At 37.4% G+C, this 19470-nt stretch overlaps 1 protein-coding gene and 1 long non-coding RNA gene across 2 annotated transcripts in view; one reads left to right on the top strand and one right to left on the bottom strand.

Annotated features, from left to right (window-relative positions):
* LOC126974007 (uncharacterized) overlaps nt 1–19470 on the top strand; it is a 70060-nt gene extending 50590 nt beyond the window's left edge. Inside the window, exon 3 of the long non-coding RNA XR_007731454.1 lies at nt 19230–19470. This is a non-coding gene — a long non-coding RNA (uncharacterized LOC126974007). The remainder of the gene's footprint in view (nt 1–19229) is intronic.
* On the bottom strand, nt 8041–16975 carry LOC126973991 (probable ATP-dependent RNA helicase DDX43). Its single transcript, XM_050821339.1, has 2 exons — nt 16786–16975; nt 8041–10192 (listed from the first exon to the last, which is right to left on the bottom strand). The coding sequence occupies exon 2, from the start codon at nt 10184–10186 to the stop codon at nt 8168–8170; it is 2019 nt and encodes a 672-aa protein (XP_050677296.1). The 5' UTR covers nt 10187–10192; nt 16786–16975; the 3' UTR covers nt 8041–8167.

Below are 19470 nucleotides of genomic sequence, written 5' to 3'. Positions count from 1 at the left end.
ATACCACTAGCTAAATATTCGCGAAGAACACTGTCGTACTCTTTACGTAAAAGAGGACTCAAATTTAAATTTCGATTTAAATGCTCGTAACGACGTTGTGCAGAAATTAAAGAATCCCCTAAGCACGAGGGGTCGCGGTTGAAAGGCAATGCCGTAATAAATCGGCCGGTGCTGTCACGTGTCGTATTATTTTCAAAAAAGTTTTCACATTGAAGTTCGTTAGGTGACAAGTACTTAGCAGAAGGCACCTCTTGTAAAGACCAAAATCGATTAACTAAATGTTCGAGAGAATCATCAGTCGATGTGAAAAAACTACAAATAGAATTTTGTTTTTGTATAGAATTATTAATTTGAATATAATCTACGGAACCAATTATAATAAAACCAAACGCAGTCTCTAATGCGTCCGGATATCCGGGCGGGCCAACTACCTTACCCGGTCGCAAGATTTCCGTAAAAACTTCGGATCCAAGTAATAAATCGATATGACCGGGTACATTGTACTCCGGGTCTGCAAGCGTAACATTTTGTAAATAACCAAGGCATGATGTATTTATTTTTGCCGAAGGCAAATTGTTTGATATTTAATCAATACAAATGGATTAATATGTAGCGAGTAGCCCGATTCATAACTTGAAATTAAATTAGTATAACTCCCTATTGGGTATGATTTGTCGCCAATACCTTTAACAGAAAGTGAGTAATCTATATGTTTCGTACGAAGTCCTAATCGCTTGCAACATTGTTTCGTAATAAAATGATTTTGTGAACCCATATCAATTAAAATGCGAATTTGTTTTTGCGAACCATCTTTACAAAGTACTTTCACGCAGGCGGAGGTCTGTACAGCGTTGGACATAGCGCACACAACATCACTCGTAGTGTTATCAATAATATCAGCTGAAGCGGACGGGCCAACTTCAGAGCGTCGATGCATAACGTTCTTCGCGCCGCGCGTAAACAGGTTCGCCCGAGCTGAAGTACTCGCGGGTGGGGAAGATACAGCCTCACCGCCCGGAGCCGCCTGCTCATGTGTAGCAGTGACTGTCGTTCGATTTACTGGGTTTTTATTATCGATCCAGTGCAACATAGTATGATGCCTATATCGACAATGCTTACATACGTTTGTCGATTTACACACCGAAACAGTGTGTCGTAAACTTAAACAATTAATGCACGATTTATTATTTTTAATAATATTAAACCGTTCGCGAGGCGTCATATTCTGAAACCTCGCACAATCGTAATAATGATTGTGGGTTTTCGAAAAACAAACAATACAGGAATAACTGTTATTATTATTAGTTACAAATGATTTCAAAATAGTTTTAGATGAAGTTGACGGGTTTGATTGTGATCTGGACTTCGTATTTAATGAACTGTGACACTGCAATATTTTTATTTGATCGCGAATAAAAAAAATAAAATCTTCGAGTTTGGGAATATCGCAATTTCGCTTATCATCAAAAGCGCGAGTAGTTTCGCTATCGACCTTTTTAAGAGCAATATACAATAAAATAAAGTCGCTTATGTCATCTTATTTTAAATTTCTTAAGGCCGACACAGACGATGCAAATTTATCGACGAAATGTTCCAGCTGGTTTGCGTTAGCAGTGGCGTGCGGTTTGTAATCAAAAATAGTGTCTAAATACGCGGTCGCCAAAAGCCTCTTATCCTCATACCTATCGACGAGAGCTTGAAAAATAATGTCATAATTATCAGGTGACGGAGTTATGTCTGAATACACTGACAACGCTTTGCCAGTTAACTTACCAATTAAATAGTATAATTTATCCGACTTGGAAAGTGAGGGGTTATTGTGTATTGTATCCTTGAAACTAGAAAAAAAGATTGGCCAGTTGCGTACGTCTCCGTCAAATCCCTTTAATTCGATAGGGGGGAGTTTAGCTTTCCGAGGTAATAATGAATTATCAGCGCCTTGAATGTTCACTGCCGTTTTCGGTTTATTTAATGAAACTTGACGTATTATATTACAAAGAATCTCTTCAAATGCGTTAAGTTTTTTATACCATATATAAATCGTCTAAAACCTTTTCGAAGTTTAATCGATCGAATCAACCTTTGACGCTTGGGTCAAAATTTTTTCGATAAGGGTGTCATCGGTTAAATTTCGTGATAAATCATAAATGCCTTGGATCCTTTGAAAATAAGCCGCAATTTTGGCTTCCAATATAGCTACTTGCATCAATTGTGACTTCGACATTCTTATACAATGTATTAAAATAAATGTACAAATTATTTAAGTTTTATTTAGTGTTAATTCCGCCAATATTTGTCTTTAAAACAATTCGACACGTGTTTCGCCTCTACACGAGGCATCCTCAGGACGTGTTGTCTCGCCAAAATCTGGCACGAGATTGAGTCTCGTTTGTTGTTGTAAAGACAAATATTGGCAGAATTAACACTAAAGAAAACTTAAATAATTTGTACAATTATGGATTTCCGCAAAGTAACGCCAATAAATTTTCTAAAATAAATGTAAACAAACAAAATTTACAAGTACCCACTATAAATTTGTTGAACGAATATGAACGTACGGTTAGAAAGACTATGAAGGTAGATTCAAATTATCGTAATAGGGCGCGGTTCGTATGATAATAAGACTGATGAATAGTAAAGGTAGTATATTAGGTATGTCTATTCTAAATAAAAACGGTTGCGGAATGAATATTAAATAAAAATGCGGTGACCAAGTAAAGAGCATAAGTTATTTAGTTAATTTAAATAAATGCGACGTGGTAAAAACATAACATTTGATTATGTTCTATGCAATACCATCAATAAAAATGTTACGAGTAAACGTACATAAAATGATGCTATTTATTAAAATAAATAGGTAAAATGCGATACGGTATGTACTATGTACAATTAAGAAATGCGTATATTAATATTAACTAATTAGTTTCGAATGCTTGGTCAATATGAAACATAAATTAAATGAAAATGGTATCTAGTGATGCAATATTTTATACGAATGGCACGTGGCGTTAAGGATATTAAAAGGATTTAGGATATGGGTCTGAAGGGCCAAAAAATGGTCGCGCGGGTAATCTAAAAGATTATTTTGAGTGGAGTGTATGGAAAAAAAGGTAGCGGGGTTCGTCTCCTAGTAATACCAATTAGCTCAAAGCAGTAAAATTCCAGGGACTAACCTTGATATCTTCTGCAGGCATCGCCAGGACGTCCTTCACGTTATTACACCACAGACACAGCTTATTTTCAAATTAATGTAAATTATGAAGAGCTCAAAATATTAAATAAAAGTTTATAATATGAGGTAGCGGCGCGGGCGCGTATCGAACGCACGTTTTGAGATGCGGGGGTCGACGTATACTCTTCACGGTCGCTTCGCGAATAATGTCGCGATCCAAGTTATCCCTTTCATTCTACGCAATGAAGCTAAGTGGCGCAACCAAGTAGTGTGTAGTGTTCAGTCTAATGGGCATCGTTCTCATCTTGGGGCATGGTCGATCACTGAGTGAATAAATTTATTACGGCTGATGAAAAAAAATGTCAATATCTTTAATTTTTTTCACAATTCTGCGCAGAACAGAATGTCTGCATTCGTTAGTATGCGGCTGGCCAACGTCGAAACGGCCTATCTACTCCGTGTATGTGCAGTACTCGCCCATACTCCGATCCGTCCGGTCAGAAGCGAACAATCTAATGTAGAGTTAGCCACATCGAATAATAATTTCATGTCTGCTATATATATAAATATTATTATTAAAGTAGAACAAAAGGTGAAGAATTCCATGATCACCATTTGCTGCCGGTAGTGCAGCGGCACGTGCGCCGGGCCCTATAAATACGGCCGCATGGTCGACACAAGGGTCGGACTGTCACGCATGCTTGCATAGTGTACGAATCTTCTGTAAAGTCGCGAATCGCTATTCTGCAGAAAATTTTATACAGAAGCACCCCTTGTTGAAGAAATGGAGGGGAAGGTCTGCACAAGCCGAAGCAGGGCCTTCGCGTATGGTAAGACCCCCAAGGTCACACGCAATCGTCTCAAGAAGAAGCCACAATGAAGCCACCGCCCGGCTGTCACAAGGCCAAATATCAAGACAAGGCGAGGCCAAGAAGACATCAAGCGATGATGAGAGTACTTCACAAAAAGTGCCCCGTCGCGAGCGTGATGCAAGCTGAGGTGCTGTCAGACGGTATATTGAAGTGGATGGCCATGTATCTGCGCATCCAGAAAGCCAAGCACAAAGGCACGGAGCTCTCAGTAGACGACCAGGTCGCACTTGAGTTTACCCAGAAGTCGATGATCACGTTGCCATCAACGTGTCGGCGCTCAATATCGCCAGCGGAACAAAAACCGTGAGAAGTAGACGAAAACTGACATGTCTCCGGTTTCGTCCCGACATCATATGGAAGCACCAAAGCCACAGAAGGTGACTTTCGCCAAGGCCGCTACCCGCCTCACGCTACCCTATGTCGCCCGTCATACAAGCGCGACACCCAAGGGCGCTAGGCAAGCACCCTAACCGCAATCCACCCAGCGCATCCCAACGCCGCCCACTGTAGACGCACAACCAAAGAAGCCTCGCTACCCTACTCACCTACTTGGCCTTAGGTGCCAGTGGTGATAAGAAGGTTGGAAAATTTGGTCCAACCACTTTAAGATACTGGGGGAGAAACTAAACCCCTCGCCAAATGGCCGCCCGTACAAGAGCGGTTTCAGATTCTTTTGGGAGGACGAGGTTGGGTATAGAATGCTGCAGGCCTATTTCTCTGATCTCCAGAAAGAGACAGGAGTCGAATAGCATTCTTACTCCCGGCCAGAAGAAAGAAACGTGAAGGTTAAACGGTGACCGAGGGCTGCCATCTGAAACCTGCACGGAGGAAATTACGGAAGTCTTAACAAAAAAAGGGTATGACGTAGAACACGCCAAAACCATAAAGTCAGACAATGTCGCCCGGGCATATATTTAATGTTTCACTAAAGAAGACTCCATATATACAATCAATATATTAGGTGACAGTTCCAAAAGATCCACCATAGTTCTCACAATTGGTACTGACCGCTCAAACCTCCGTGGAAGAGACGGCCCCGGTGTCTGTAATGGCCCTGCCCCCCACACGGAGATGCAGTCGGGAAGAAGAAGCGGGGCAAAGAAAAATCGAAGGCAAAAAGCGGCGTCACAGAATCATCTGAACGACCGGAGGAGATGGGCAGAATGTCAATATACTCAAAGACATGACATGAAAAAAATTAGGAAGTTGCTCCACTCACTTACAGACGCTGACAGAACCTCGAATTGAAGAGCCTAGCGAAACTCTTAGAGAATGGAGGGGAGTCTGAATATTGTATTATGGAACCCTCGTACCCTCACAGGGAAGGCGCGTTGATTGCGAGCGTTCCTACAAGAGTACAAAATCGACATTATGCTAGTAAGCGAGACACACCTGCATCCCAACGACAAATTCAAGATTCCAAATTACCACATCTACAGGAAAGTCGAGATATCGCCGGCGGGACAGGTGTATCTGAAGTTTGGTTCTGCAGACAGGGCGGAAATCCTGGTCGACAGTACGCACCAGTCCAGACTTGGATCCCCAGCAGACCAGACGGGTGGACGAACTTGTGAAGGCATATCTATCAGAAAGAGAGACCACAAGCCACCACAACCAGATATTCGTGACTCCAGGCCAGGTGTTGAGGTAAATCAGACGCCTACCTACTAGAAAAGCACCTGGTCTGGACAGAATCACAAATGAAACACTGAGGAGCATGCCAATGAAATGTGTGGTCGCGCTCACTCGTACTTTCAACGGCATATTCCACTCCGGCGATTTTCCAGATGCCTAGAAAGTAGGTAAGATGGTGATGCTTCTAAAACCGAGAAAGGAAGCCCACAATCTCGAGAGCTATAGACCAATCACTTAGGGGCGGCTGTACAAAATAATGCAAACAGAGATGCCATGCCAAATATTTTTTATCAAACAGAAGATTACTTGTCCTCCACACAGAGGATTGCTAGTCGAGTGTTAGGCCAGCGAGAGCCGGAGTACCTCAAGGAAGCTGCCTCTCTCCGCACTGCTATGCCTGGTATACCAACGATATCCCTGTCGTTCGGCAGCCTAAGCTCGCTTTATACGCAGATGACACGGCTTTCTACGCATCCTCCTACAGACCGGCGAGCAGATACCTCGTCACACCTTTATCTGGTGGGAATTACCCCGCTATACGCAAGACCCCCGGATGAAGAGGGTAGGAGAAAAATGAAGGCATATACGAGAGACATCATTGACGAAGAGGAGGACAGAAAACCAAGCAAGAGGCCAACAACTACAAAGGACTGACTGACTGACTGACTAGCTATCTAGTAGCAAGGACATAACACAAAAAAAATCTTTGTGACCCGAGCTACTAGCGCCGACCCCAAAATACCCATATGACTCTCCCAATGTCTTGGGAGAAGAAGATGGCTCTTCTTTTGCCAGGGTATAGGGCTCAGCCCTGACACACTCCTTCCGCCCTATCACAGGGGTGAGAAGATAACTCGTCACAAGGGTCATTCATGCTCGTGCTTTCGTATAGTTCAGAACTCTCTGGGGACGTCGTTACGCTGTCCATTGAACAATCCAAACGAAAGTGATAAAATACTCGTGCAGTTTTCTTTAGAAGAACCAATGAATGATATCCAGCAAGATAACAACACCTCTTTTTACTTAAAATACAAAGACGGAGTTTTGCCAATTACTTTTGTGCCTCAAAGTTAAAAATAGTAAAATTGTATCTCGAACACATCATAACGGACGCTTAAAAGATGACCAGTTTTAACACCAGTTGACTTTGGTACAAGTATCTACATGAAGAGTGCATCGAACTCTCTTCGAGCACAATATAATAATGAAATGAAATATCAATATAATAACGCATTTAAGAGTATGCTCAACCTGGCCCTGGCTGCTAAGTGCGACTTCTCACTTAGTGTCTTGTTTGAAAAGAATAGAGTTCCCGACTTCTTTTCCGTTGGCTTCAGGACGTTGCCCTTTTTCCATGTGGTGGCAAGTTTTTGTTTTGAGGATAAGTGTTAAATATTAATGTGTATGTGCTCATGGCTTAAATAAAAAAAAATATTATACAACTTTATAAAATGTAATTATTTGAGTTAATTGTATTTATTTTCAGTTCTTTACATAAGTATGTGCGGCCAATACCTATTAATTTTTATCCGACTTCAAAAACGAGGAGGTTATCAATTCGATCGGTATTTTTTTTTATGTATGTACACCGATTACTCTGAGATTTATGATCCGAATTACGTTATTTCTTTGTTCGATGCAGAATAGATGCCATTTGGTCCCATAAAAATTTTACAGAGTTAGGCCCAGTAGTTTTCATTTTATGAATATTTTTGTTTACCTCGATGATATAATTGTTTTGTGTACGGCTTTTTTAGGAGTTTTCATTCAGGTTGATTAGGTATATATTATAATTATTAACTGGCACTAAAAAGTAAAAAATAAAACAACGTTTAAAAAAACTGAAAAGTATCAAATAACTAAATTTAATTTAATAGTATTATTTGTATGTGCTACATATTGATAACTTTGAAGTCGGTGCCAAGCCAAATGTAAGTACCTACACTCGCCACGCGTGACTTTGAGCGGGATTGCTTAGTCTAGAACAAAAGAAGCCAAGCGGACAGACACGCTTGGCCAGACAACCTTAATAATTACAGCAAGTAAGCTGTTTATAATATTAAGTTTTATTTTGTTTAGGGCTTGGCACTGACTTAAAACCTTTCAATAGGTAGCACATAGTAATTTTCATTTACTTATTTTTGACTTACTCGAGTAAGGTGTAGAGTATTTGACGTTATTTAGATTATTATTAGAGTATTTTTGTTACATTACTTTAAATATTAAATATATTTAAGTGAACGTAGTTTTATTTTTTTTTAATGTTTAGATACCTCTCAACAGTTCGACAGTGGTTTCGTGTTTGTAAGCTAACTTTAGAAACGGTACAGTTAACCTAGGGTGGTATATAAATTAATAATCTTTTTGTAATGTTTAATTTATCAATTAAGGTTTTTAATACTTATGACATTAACATTTCCAGCTTCATAGCATGATAAATATTACTTAAGTGGAGACATCATTAAAGAACAACAACTTCGCCTCAAGACTACCATCTGTTTCCTCTGCCCCTACCCCTACCGCCCCTACCCCTGCCACCCCTGCCCATATTCCCACCCTCTCTTTCACTCCTTATTTTCATTTCTTTGAATCTATGTGCCATCCTTTCCAATTCATCAGGAATGTCCTGTTCGGCTTCTTCCAATATTTTTATCAGCTCAGCAGCATGTGCCCAATCATTTCTTGTAATTAATGTTAGAGCAGTGCCAGTTTTTCCTGCTCTGCCCGTTCTGCCAATCCTGTGGACATACTCCTCAATATGCCTTGGAAAATCTAAGTTAATAACATGTGTTAAATCTTTAATGTCTATTCCTCTAGATGCAACATCTGTAGCTACCAAAATGTTTACTGTACCATCTAACATATCTGCAAGAGCAGCTTCACGATCACTCTGATCAAGATTTCCATGTATTGATTGACAGGGAATACCTTTCACAGCTAGTTCTGATGAAATATGTGAAGCTGTTGCTTTTTTGCCACAAAATATAATTATCTTATCATTTTCATCCATATCATAAATGAATTCAAACAAAGTAGAATCTTTATCCTCTTCTTCAACAAACTTGAATTTTTGTGTCACAGTGTGTACAGCAGCTAAGTCTAAGGATCCCACATTCACTTGAATAGGATTTGACATGTATTTCTCTGCTAAACTACATACACCTTCAGGCCAAGTAGCGGATGTCATTACGCATTGACGATTAGGTCTCACGTCAAATAAAGATGACCTAATCTGTGGCTCGAAACCCATATCCAGCATTCTATCTGCTTCGTCTAACACAATATAAGAAAAATTTATTGCATGTAAGTGCCGTGCCAGCACCAAATCATTGAACCGACCAGGTGTAGCTATCACAATATCTACACCTTTACTAACTTGATTGATTTGGTCTTTTCTATTTGCACCTCCATATAAACATACAGACTTTATCCCCCTGTATTCATATTTACAAACTTCCTGCCAAATTTGTAAAGCCAGTTCCCTAGTTGGGGCTAATATGAGAACAGTAGGACCTGCTCGTTCTTCTCTTGGTGTTGGTTGTCCATCTATGTGAATGAGAGCTGGTAATAGAAATGCTAATGTTTTACCGGTACCAGTTTGGGCAATTCCTATCATGTCTTCTCCTCTTAACAATATAGGCCAAGCTTGACTTTGAATTGGCGATGGTTGTTTGAAACCCTGTTTGTATATTTGCTCCAGAATTTCAGGGTAATTACGGAAAGCATGTTCAAACTTTAGAACTGGGTTTGGAATTGGCCTTAAGTCAGGTTTGTCGTCAAATGTTCTTTTAACTTGTATGTCATTATTAACTTTTCTCCACTGAGCCACTTGAGACGGAGTCATAGCCGTAATTTCAGGGTCTTCCTGATAGAAATCTTTAACAATTGGAGGGAGATTTGCCCAAATGTCTTTCTGCACCTTATCACAATATGCATTAAATCTTTCCCAGTCCATTACTTCCTCCCCATGTTCGTTTATTATCATATATTCCTTAGGGTCAAAATTTGGATCAGGATTATTAGTAGAATTTTTAGCAGAATTAGTAGCAGTATCAAATGATTTTTTTACTGGAGGCTTCCATTCTTCTGTTAATTTTCCTATCATTTCCTGTACTTTACTGATGTTATCATCAGATCCCAACAGAGTTATGACAGTGTCTGAACCTGAAGCTTGGCCAATTTGGATCTTTGTATCAGTTTCATACTCTAGATCACGAATTTTAGAACCACCTTTACCTATAATCCTCCCCACCTTATCAGATGGAACTGTGATGTTTTTTTTATTATTTGTATCAAATCTCTGGTTGTTTGTATTAGAAATGTTATTAGCTCTCCAATTAGACCTATTTGTATTAGAGATGTTATTAGCTCTCCAATCAGATCTATTGGAATTAGTATAAACAGTTGTAGCTACAGGTTTACTAGAATTGGAGGAGCTTTGGTTAGGTGGAGGTTCAGAAGCAGCCACGCTAGCTTCATACGCATCCCATTCATCATTTGGATCCATTGTGTACTGCAACAAATAACATTGAAATAAATTACTTTGTTTTTGTCATATCTACACATGAAATTAACTTTTTACGTGTCAATGTGCTGCTTCTTCGGTTACGGTAATAATTGTAATCTAAGTAACATTATGTTACTTAAAACCAGTGAATCTACTATTCAAAATTTATGTAATCAAGTTTAAATCGGTTCCCAAATCAAACCTTAAAGGAATGAGTTTAAAAGTTTCATTTTTAGATATTATGAAATAGACGAGTAATTTTACAACAGTTTGAAAATCTATTTCCTGATATGCAATTAATTCATTTGAGTAGGTTATCAACTGTGTAGATCCTGTACATGGAGCCACAACCAGAGAGTTTAACAAGACATACCAAGATTTACAAACGATACGTCACTCGAACGGTTGGCTCAATGGAAGAGAAATCAAAGTCGTAAAATAGCAGCATAAAATTTCACTTACAAATGCTAATGCGCCTCCCATATAATCTTTGAAAAATAAAACAAACAAACATTCCTCTTTCTCAACTTTTAGTTAAGTCTGCTAACTTGATAGCAATAGCCAACTAAATCCAAAAAGGGAATATTCTACTTTTATTTTCCTTACAGATTCAAGCCATAATTTGGCGTAGCGTGTGGAGAGTTTTAAAAATTGCATTTGGCTCCATACGCACACTGTTTTTATTTGTAACAGTATTTATGGCCCGACTAAGGATATAAGCAAACAATATGTAACAGACAATTTGTTATGTTTTTAAAGAGATAATAATCATTTCTGGGATTAATTACACAAATACCTAAAACTGAATACAAAATTTTATGAATGATGCGGGACTAATATGCAAATATTGGGGTTGAGCAGGTTATCAACTGTAAAGTAGATCCTGTAGATGAAGCCACAACCTGAGAGTTGAACATAGCATACAAAATTTTATCAACGATACGTCACTCGAACGTTTGGCTCAGTTGGAAAGAGCGCTCGCACGTAACGCCAGAGGTCGCGTGTTCGAGTCCCGCATAACTCATAAAATTTTGATTTCAGTTTTATATGTGTAATCAATCCCAGAAGTGAGGATTGTCCCTTTAAATTTCTATAATATGTAATAGTACAAGTACAGAAGGCTCCGCAAAATCAATTTAAAAAATAGGGACTCTTGCGGCCATACAATAAGGTGCAATTCAGATCGCACAGAGATAATAACCTACATTATATTCACCTAGAAGTTTCGCGTAACTTTTACCTTTTCCGACGACATAAGGGTTGTATTCATTACCTAAAACTGTACCTAGTATAAGGTCATCTATAAAAATAGCAGTGTTTTTTATGTGTGCAATTTTAAATTAATATTCATTCGTTTTTATACATGTTTAAAACATCGGTCAAAATTAAGCATTTCTCTAAACGTTGCCCAACTATCTCATAACAACGAGCATAGTCACCACTAGGGCGTCCGACCGAGCAAATATTATGCAGGGGACACAATAGATCTACAAATTCAAGTGCAACTTTCCCCAATAATAATAACAGGTCAGTTTTTGTGGTGTAGCCATTAGACAAGCATTCTTATTTAACCGATTTGACGCACGCGAAAAACGCCCAGTGCGTTCTTTTGCTGTATCCTCTCCAAAATCCTTAAAATTACTCTGATATTCAGAAAAGATTGTAAAATTTTTCTCAGCTCAAAAGTCGATTTACAATAAAAAATCAAACAATCCAAAGATGTACATTATTCATACTCCATGTTATATTAATCCTAAGTAGCCAGTAATCCTAAAACAGCAATTTTATATTAAACCCCTATTATTAAACTTTCTATTACCAACAAAACCTTAGTCAACATTAAACCATCTTAAATGGGGTTCAAAATGTATAAGATGTTTGAAAATTTGACAATACCATCAAGAATCCTATAAAACAATTCCTATTTGTATTGTTTTGTCGAATAATAATAAAAAACTATGTTTAAAAAACCAACTTCAAAAACTCAAAAGTATAAAATAACCTAATTTAAGACACCTCGTATGCAAATCTTATAAGGCTTAAGCTGTTTTAGGGCCATCCTAATCTCGTACAGGCTGACGTCTCGGATATCTTCGGTATAATGCCGGGTTAGTTTGGCTCTTGGGTCTTCAGCCTTGTTTGTAACAGGTGCAGGCGTGTCCGTAGAAATTCTCAACCTCCCCCTCAAAAGTTCGGGTTTAGACGAAACGACCCTGCCGTCACCGGTCTTCAGCTTCGTCAGTTGGCTATGCCCAATCGACAACTCTGCGAATCTTTTGGAGTCGTTTTTACGCTCTGTGGCCTCGCGATCAATGACTCGGAGATTTGTCTATTTATCTGCCTATACTGGGATGCATCGTCCGTTGACTGAAGGGCATTTTATTGTCATACATTAAACAGTAATTTTTTTAAGTAGCTATGGGTAGCTATCACGCTACGAAAGGTTCCGCGTGCCATAAACAATATAGATTTTTCATGTTCTCGTGAGACACTGAAATATCCTGAAGAACGTTTGTTAGCTTTGAATGACAAGTAGCCTAAGACCCACTTTTCGGAAAACGGTTTAATAATAATAATATATAACCAAACTAAATGAAAACTCCTAATAAAACAGTACACAAACTATAATAACATCATCCATGTAATCAAAATTATTCCTAAAAAATGTTCATAAAATGACTACTTTACCAAACTGTGTCAAATTTTATGGGACCAAATGGCAAACATTCAGCATTTGATGCTAAATAATAATCACGAAAATCAGATTATAACTCTCAGCATTATCGGTGTACATAAATAAAAAATACGAATTGGATTGAGAACCTCCTCCTTTTCAGTCAGTTACAAAGCTACAATTTAGACAAGACTTTTCATAAAAGACAAAGTAAAATCGTATTCATCCATTCCAATCAAATCAAATAGATGATAAGATAAAGTTTTTGGTGTCACAAAAAAATTACAGCTCTTTATTAATACAAGCATGTCAAATTTAAATATTGTCTAAAATTGGCAAGAACATTTAGAGAAGGTCAAATTGAGCAGCAGACGGCAAAAATGATGTAAATAATAAAAGTTAACCATAAAACAAGTTTAACATAAAACAAGCTTTTATTAGTTTTTAATTATTTATTATTAAAAGAACTAAAGTTAAAATAATTTAAGCCTGATAAAAAAACAATATATACCTACATGCAACATTTAACAATAATAACCCTTTTCCTATACAAAATTCCTTACCTATGTATACTAGTCAAAACAAAATAAGGGCCACTTGATTATTTTGGCCTCGCTAGCGATAATTTATTTTTTATGCATTCTCAAGTAGCTGATAATTTATTGAGGTGTTACCTTATTTGTTTAGACACATTTTTTGAGCATTCCACCTGCATAATTGTTTAAAGTGGGTAGTTTTAGATAATTTATTGTAACCACTTGATTCTACCCGATTTTAAGACGGATTTCAACTCAGTCAAATTGACGATTCTCTCAGGAACACTGTAAGTATGGTATGCCGAGAAATCGAAGTCATATGGACTTGCCAACCGTAACTAGGGCCGTAACATTGCTTCAAGAAGGCCATTCGCAGCGTTCTGTCGCGTTGCAGCTGGGTTTTTCCCGACGAGCGATCCAGAATGTTTGGAATCGTTTTCAAGAGACTGGGAGACTAACCAGGAGACGGGGATCTGGCAGAGTTCGAGCAACTTAGCACAGGAGGACCGCTACGTGCGCTTGACTGCGCGTAGAGAACGCTGTATAACAGCCCGTTCTTTACAAAACCGTTTGCGGCAGGCGACCGGTACACGTGTTAGTGATCAAACTATTAGAAATCGTTTACACGAGGACCAGCAGTTCTCCAGGAGACGCGTAGTGCGGATACCATTGACAAGTGCTCACCGTGCAAACCGATTATCATTCGCAAGGCAGCATCTGGCGTGGGATATGAATGATTGGAGGACAGTATTGTTTTCGGATGATTGCAAAGTTAAATTTTTTAGTGATAACCATCGCATTAGGGTCTGGAGGCGTAAGGTGAGCTATTTTCGGATGCTTGCATCCATGAAAGTGACAAATTTGGGGGCGCCATTGTTATGGTATGGGGAGGAATCTCTATGTCAAGCAGAACCGAGCTGGTAATTCTAAACGAAGGCACAATAACAGCTCAACGTTACATCGAGGAGGTCATAAGACCCCATGTGGTCTCATATGCACAGAGAATCGGCGCAAGATTCCATCTGATGCACGATTTTGCAAAAATGTTAATTGTTTAGAAAAAGTGGAGAAAATTTCTTATTTTAATGGAATGCATCATTATTTTATTCTGTCTACAATAAAAATCAATCAATTTATCCAATTGAATCATTGATCAACCTTTAAACCTCAAGAATTCATGTGAATACTGTAAAAACGTGGTGGCCCTTATTTTGTTTTGACTAGTATATATATTTTTATTATCTAACTCTAAAACTACACCTTGTATTTAATATTTTTGTTTTTATCACAGACATAATTTTTTATATAAAAAAAAGTTATAATCACAATGATGGCAAATAAAAAAATTATAAAGGTGTAATATGTGAAATGTTCCATTTTTTTTAATCAATATCATGTAGTGTTAGACCATGTCCCAATAGCTAATAATATCGCCAATAAATAAAAAAATGGCTAAACCAATTTATATGAAATTTTGTGTGAGTATCAGATAGGTTCAGACCTAATCGAATCAGCCAATATCTATCATTTTTCATACCCCTAATGATAAGGGTGACCCCGCCACTATCATTTTTTGATACAGCATTGAAAAATACATATAATGCGGAGGTGTAAGTTTCAAGGGTTTAGTTTCTGGAAAAGGATTTGATTTTCAGATAAGTTTTAGCTTGGTATACCTATAATCTTTAATCTCATCTAGATTCTGTTATCTGAAGTATTACAATAAATACTGGTTGGTGCCTGGCCTGCGGCCACACTCATATGTATTTATGTTCTAACTTCACCTAATCTAACTTTAGTTTCTGGAAAAGGTTTTCAAATAAGTTTTAGCTTGGTATACCTATAATCCTTGATCTCATCTAGTTTATGTTATCTGAAACATTACAATAAATACTGGTTGTTGCCCATATGTATTAACATTCTAACTTAACCTATCATACCTTTACTTTCTGGCAAAAGATTTTATGTGCTCAAATTTATTTATACAGGGATCATGTTAATTATTTTTATTTTGTATGAACAGAATCATAAATTAATATTAATAATATTAATAATAATAATCATAAATTAATAATATAATATTAATACTAAATCATAATATTTCTCATCGCAATCACTAACTGTAAAAGTCAAACTTCATAAAGAGGTTATCATCAATGAAATATTTAAAAGTTTAAAAATTCATATCTCGTAAAGTAGATGTTTCCTCGCAGAATGAATACCACCATAGGATTCCTGACTTTTTTTTCTGATATAGTAATAATCTTGTATTATCAAAAATCGTGCCAATGGATTCTAAATCGCAGCCGTTATCACTTTAAAAACATAACAAATTTTTTAGAAATATAAGAGACGAGCAGATTATCAACTGTAAAGTAGATCCTGTAGATGAAGCAACCTGAGAGTTGAACAAAGCAAACAAGATTTAATGATGATACATCACTCAAACGGTTAGCTCAGTTGGTTAGAGCACTGGCACGGAACGCCAAAGGTTGTGGGTTCGAGTCCCACATAAAATTTTGTTTTTGAAATTTTATATGTGCATAACTTTCATACTGTTCCATCCACAGATCCACAACAGGGTTGCAAGATGGCAATCAAATAGAATAATTGTAGTACAATAAATTTTATGTATAATATATTTTGTAAATCTGAAAATCAGTCATCACCTTTTTTTTGGGTATAGGGTGGATGAGGGCAGAGCACATGGCAATTTTTGGGGGAAGCCTTTGTCCAGTAGTGGATATCTTTCGGCTAAAATGATGAGATGCTTCTTTAATTATTGACTATTTAATAATAATAGTGAACATTGGTTAGAAGACAGAGGGTATTTATGTTAAGAGGACAAAAATTGCTTCTCTTTAAACATTCAATAATCCGAATGGGGTCTAACAATAATAACAAGTCCCTCTACTGTTTTATAATTCTTGTTTTATAAATTTTATTTGACTAATGTGAACTGAATATATACCTACAAAACATTGAATTATAAAATAGATTGTCAAATTTTGGTTTATCCAATTGTGGAAATATTAAAGAGATCTACTTGTAATTTGTGTTTCTAAAGAATTTTATAACCTTAATTCACTAAACGTGAAGGTTTTTTATTAGATTTTCTTTACTCAGTCATGCTACAATTTTTTTCTGTCATGTTTTTGCACCATGTCTAAATCAATTACTGCTATTCTTCTTGGAATCCGCTTCATCAGAAGTAGTACAAAATTAAGAATTAAATATTTCCTCTCATAGACCGCTTACAAACAAAAAGAAGACTAAGCCACTATGCTCATTATGTAGCTGTTCGTCGTTCAGTATATAACTTATTGACGGTCATTGTAGCATAAAGTTAGGTTCTTGTTAAGATATCATAAAAACAGTATTCAACTCACATTCTAAGTACAATAATTGATTTGAAATCAAAATGTACGTATCTGCCTGCCTTCAACTAAAACCTTCGAACTTCTGGGTTAAAACTTTAAGTTAGAAAACTTTAAGAGAACTTAGAAACGTCTAGAATGATAGAAATAAGGATGTAAGCAGTTAGGAAAGTAGTAGCTATGTACGCTTTTCTGCAAAGATGAAAGATTAATAAAATATTTTTTGTAATTTTTGTCTAACGATCTTTCAGGCTAAAGTCACTATTGACAGTGACATTTGAGTTTGACAACAAATAATATTTAATTTAATGATAAAAAGGCGTCGTGGTGTGAATTCCGTTCAATGTTAAGTATAATAAAATGAACACGTGATTTTAATAATAATATTATGATGGTCCTAGATCGTAGCACACATAGCTAATACACTATATACACATAGATAATAATAGACTAGACTATATGGAATTGTTACCTCTATAATATGACAAAGCGCACTATGATCGAACGTGATAGACAAGTCTTGTTCGTCGTCAGCAAAAGCCTGGCAGTAATCTCCCCTATACTCTAAGAGAGTCCTTTAAGAGAGGATCCAGCAGAAGATTCCACAGTATGGGACCTGGTCGCGATGGGTAATCTAAAAGCCTATTTTGAGTGGACTGTATGGAAAAAAAGGTAGCGGGGTTCCTCTCCTTGTAATACCAATTAGCTCAATGCAGTAAAATTCCAGGGACTAACCTTGATATCTTCTGCAGGCCTCGCCAGGACGTCCTCTACTTTATTACACCACAGACACAGCTTATTTTCAAATTAATATAAATTATGAAGAGCTCAAAATATTAAATTAAAAGTTTATAATATGAGGTAGAGGCGCGCGCACGCATCAAACGCACGTTTTTGAGATGCGGGGGTCGACGTATACTCTTCACGGTCGCTTCGGGAATAATGTCGCGATCCAAGTTATCCCTTTCATTCTACGCAATGAAGCTAATTGGCGCAACCATCCCCCAGCCTTAGGGTGTACCCTAAAGGAAAGGATGTAAAAGGGAAGGAAATGTGAAACGCGAAAAAGAAAAACAAAAAATGTTAACGATACAAAAAATTAACAAAAAAAATAAAATAAAAAGATGCATCACGCGCGCTTATATTGAAGTAATGAATAAAATTAAAAATAAAACAAGACATAACTTAACCTATAATGCGGATTCGTCCAAGTGATGAACGTATAAAGAACAGTAATTTTATTGAGTGGGCAAAGGACAAAGCTTTGCTGCTCGTCGTTGGTAAAAAACATTTTTTGTACGTACACTCGCAACTCTAATGACTCCATCCGAACCTGGCTGGACGTCTTCAACTATGGCGAGCGGCCAACTAAGTGGTGGACAATTATCCACTTTAATTATAACAATTCTACCCTTATTCACCGGGTTCGTAACAGTGTTCCATTTTGATCGCATTTGTAGCTCATGGAGATACTCATTCCGCCACCGATTCCTATAACTTTGGAGCAAGTTGTCTAATAACTGTTTACGCTGTGACAAATTAATATTAGTTTTTATGTCTGGTGCAGAATGAAATGTACCTAATGGATCGGAACTTAAAACAGTAAAAGGACGTGAATTAAGCACGCACTCGATTTGCGTGAGTAAAGTATACATTTCTTCATAGGTAAATAAAGTTTCACCTATGACAGCGTTTAAGGTGGAGTTTGACACTACGTACGTGTGTTTCCCAGACGCCACCGCAGTGTCCGCAGCTGGGTTCATTTTCCAATTAATGCCTCGGTTTATAGGGCAGTTCTTTTGACCCTGCTAATTTCAGACCTATTTCAGTGCTGCCTGTTTTTAGTAAAATTTTTGAAAAGCTTTTGTTTCAACAGCTACAAATGCATTTTTGTAAATTAATGAACAAAAATCAGTCTGGTTTCACTAGGGGCTTATCAACAATTAATGCGGGTACTAGACTCATTGAGCACATCTTTGACGCCTGGGAAGAGTCACAGGAGGCATTGGGCATTTTTTGTGATTTGTCAAAAGCATTTGACTGCGTCCACCATGAAACTTTACTCCTAAAACTAAAACATTATGGAGTGAAAAATAGAGCCCTAAATCTGTTAAAATCATATTTAAGCGAAAGAGTTCAGATAGTCGATGTAAATGGCAAACGGTCTTCGGGTAAACCTGTGGTATAGTTAATAGGTGTTCCACAGGGTTCTATTCTCGGTCCTTTCTTGTTTCTTATATATATTAACGATCTATCGTTTGTGAGATGATAGCCATGAGATTGTATTGTTGGCTGATGATATTTCACTTATTTTTAAAGTGAAGCGACGTGCGGATATTGATGACGAGGTAAGCAATGCACTCTCAAAGATAGTGCGTTGGTTTGAGACGGATAATCTGCACTTAAACAGTAAAAAAACAAAGTGTTTACGGTTCATTACACCAAACACAGCGGAGGTACAAACCAACGTACTTATAAATTACCAGAGATTGGAACTTGTGGACACTACGGTCTTCTTGGGTATCACGTTAGATAAAAAGCTTCAGTGGGGTCCACATATTACCCAACTAGCAGATAGACTCATCTCTGCGGCATATGCAGTTAGAAAGATTAGAGAGTACACGAATGTTGCGACCGCTAGATTAATGTACTTTAGTTATTTTCACAGCATCATGACGTACGGTATATTACTATGGG

The sequence above is a fragment of the Leptidea sinapis genome, chromosome 31, assembly GCF_905404315.1.
Source record: "Leptidea sinapis chromosome 31, ilLepSina1.1, whole genome shotgun sequence".
Taxonomy (NCBI): Eukaryota; Metazoa; Arthropoda; class Insecta; order Lepidoptera; family Pieridae; genus Leptidea; species Leptidea sinapis.
Note: the sequence above shows the minus strand (reverse complement) of the source record. Positions and strands in the feature narration are given on the sequence as shown.

Excerpts from the sequence above, each read along its gene's own strand:
- LOC126973991 (XM_050821339.1), bottom strand. The coding sequence starts at position 10,186 with ATGGATCCAAATGATGAATGGGATGCGTATGAAGCTAGCGTGGCTGCT.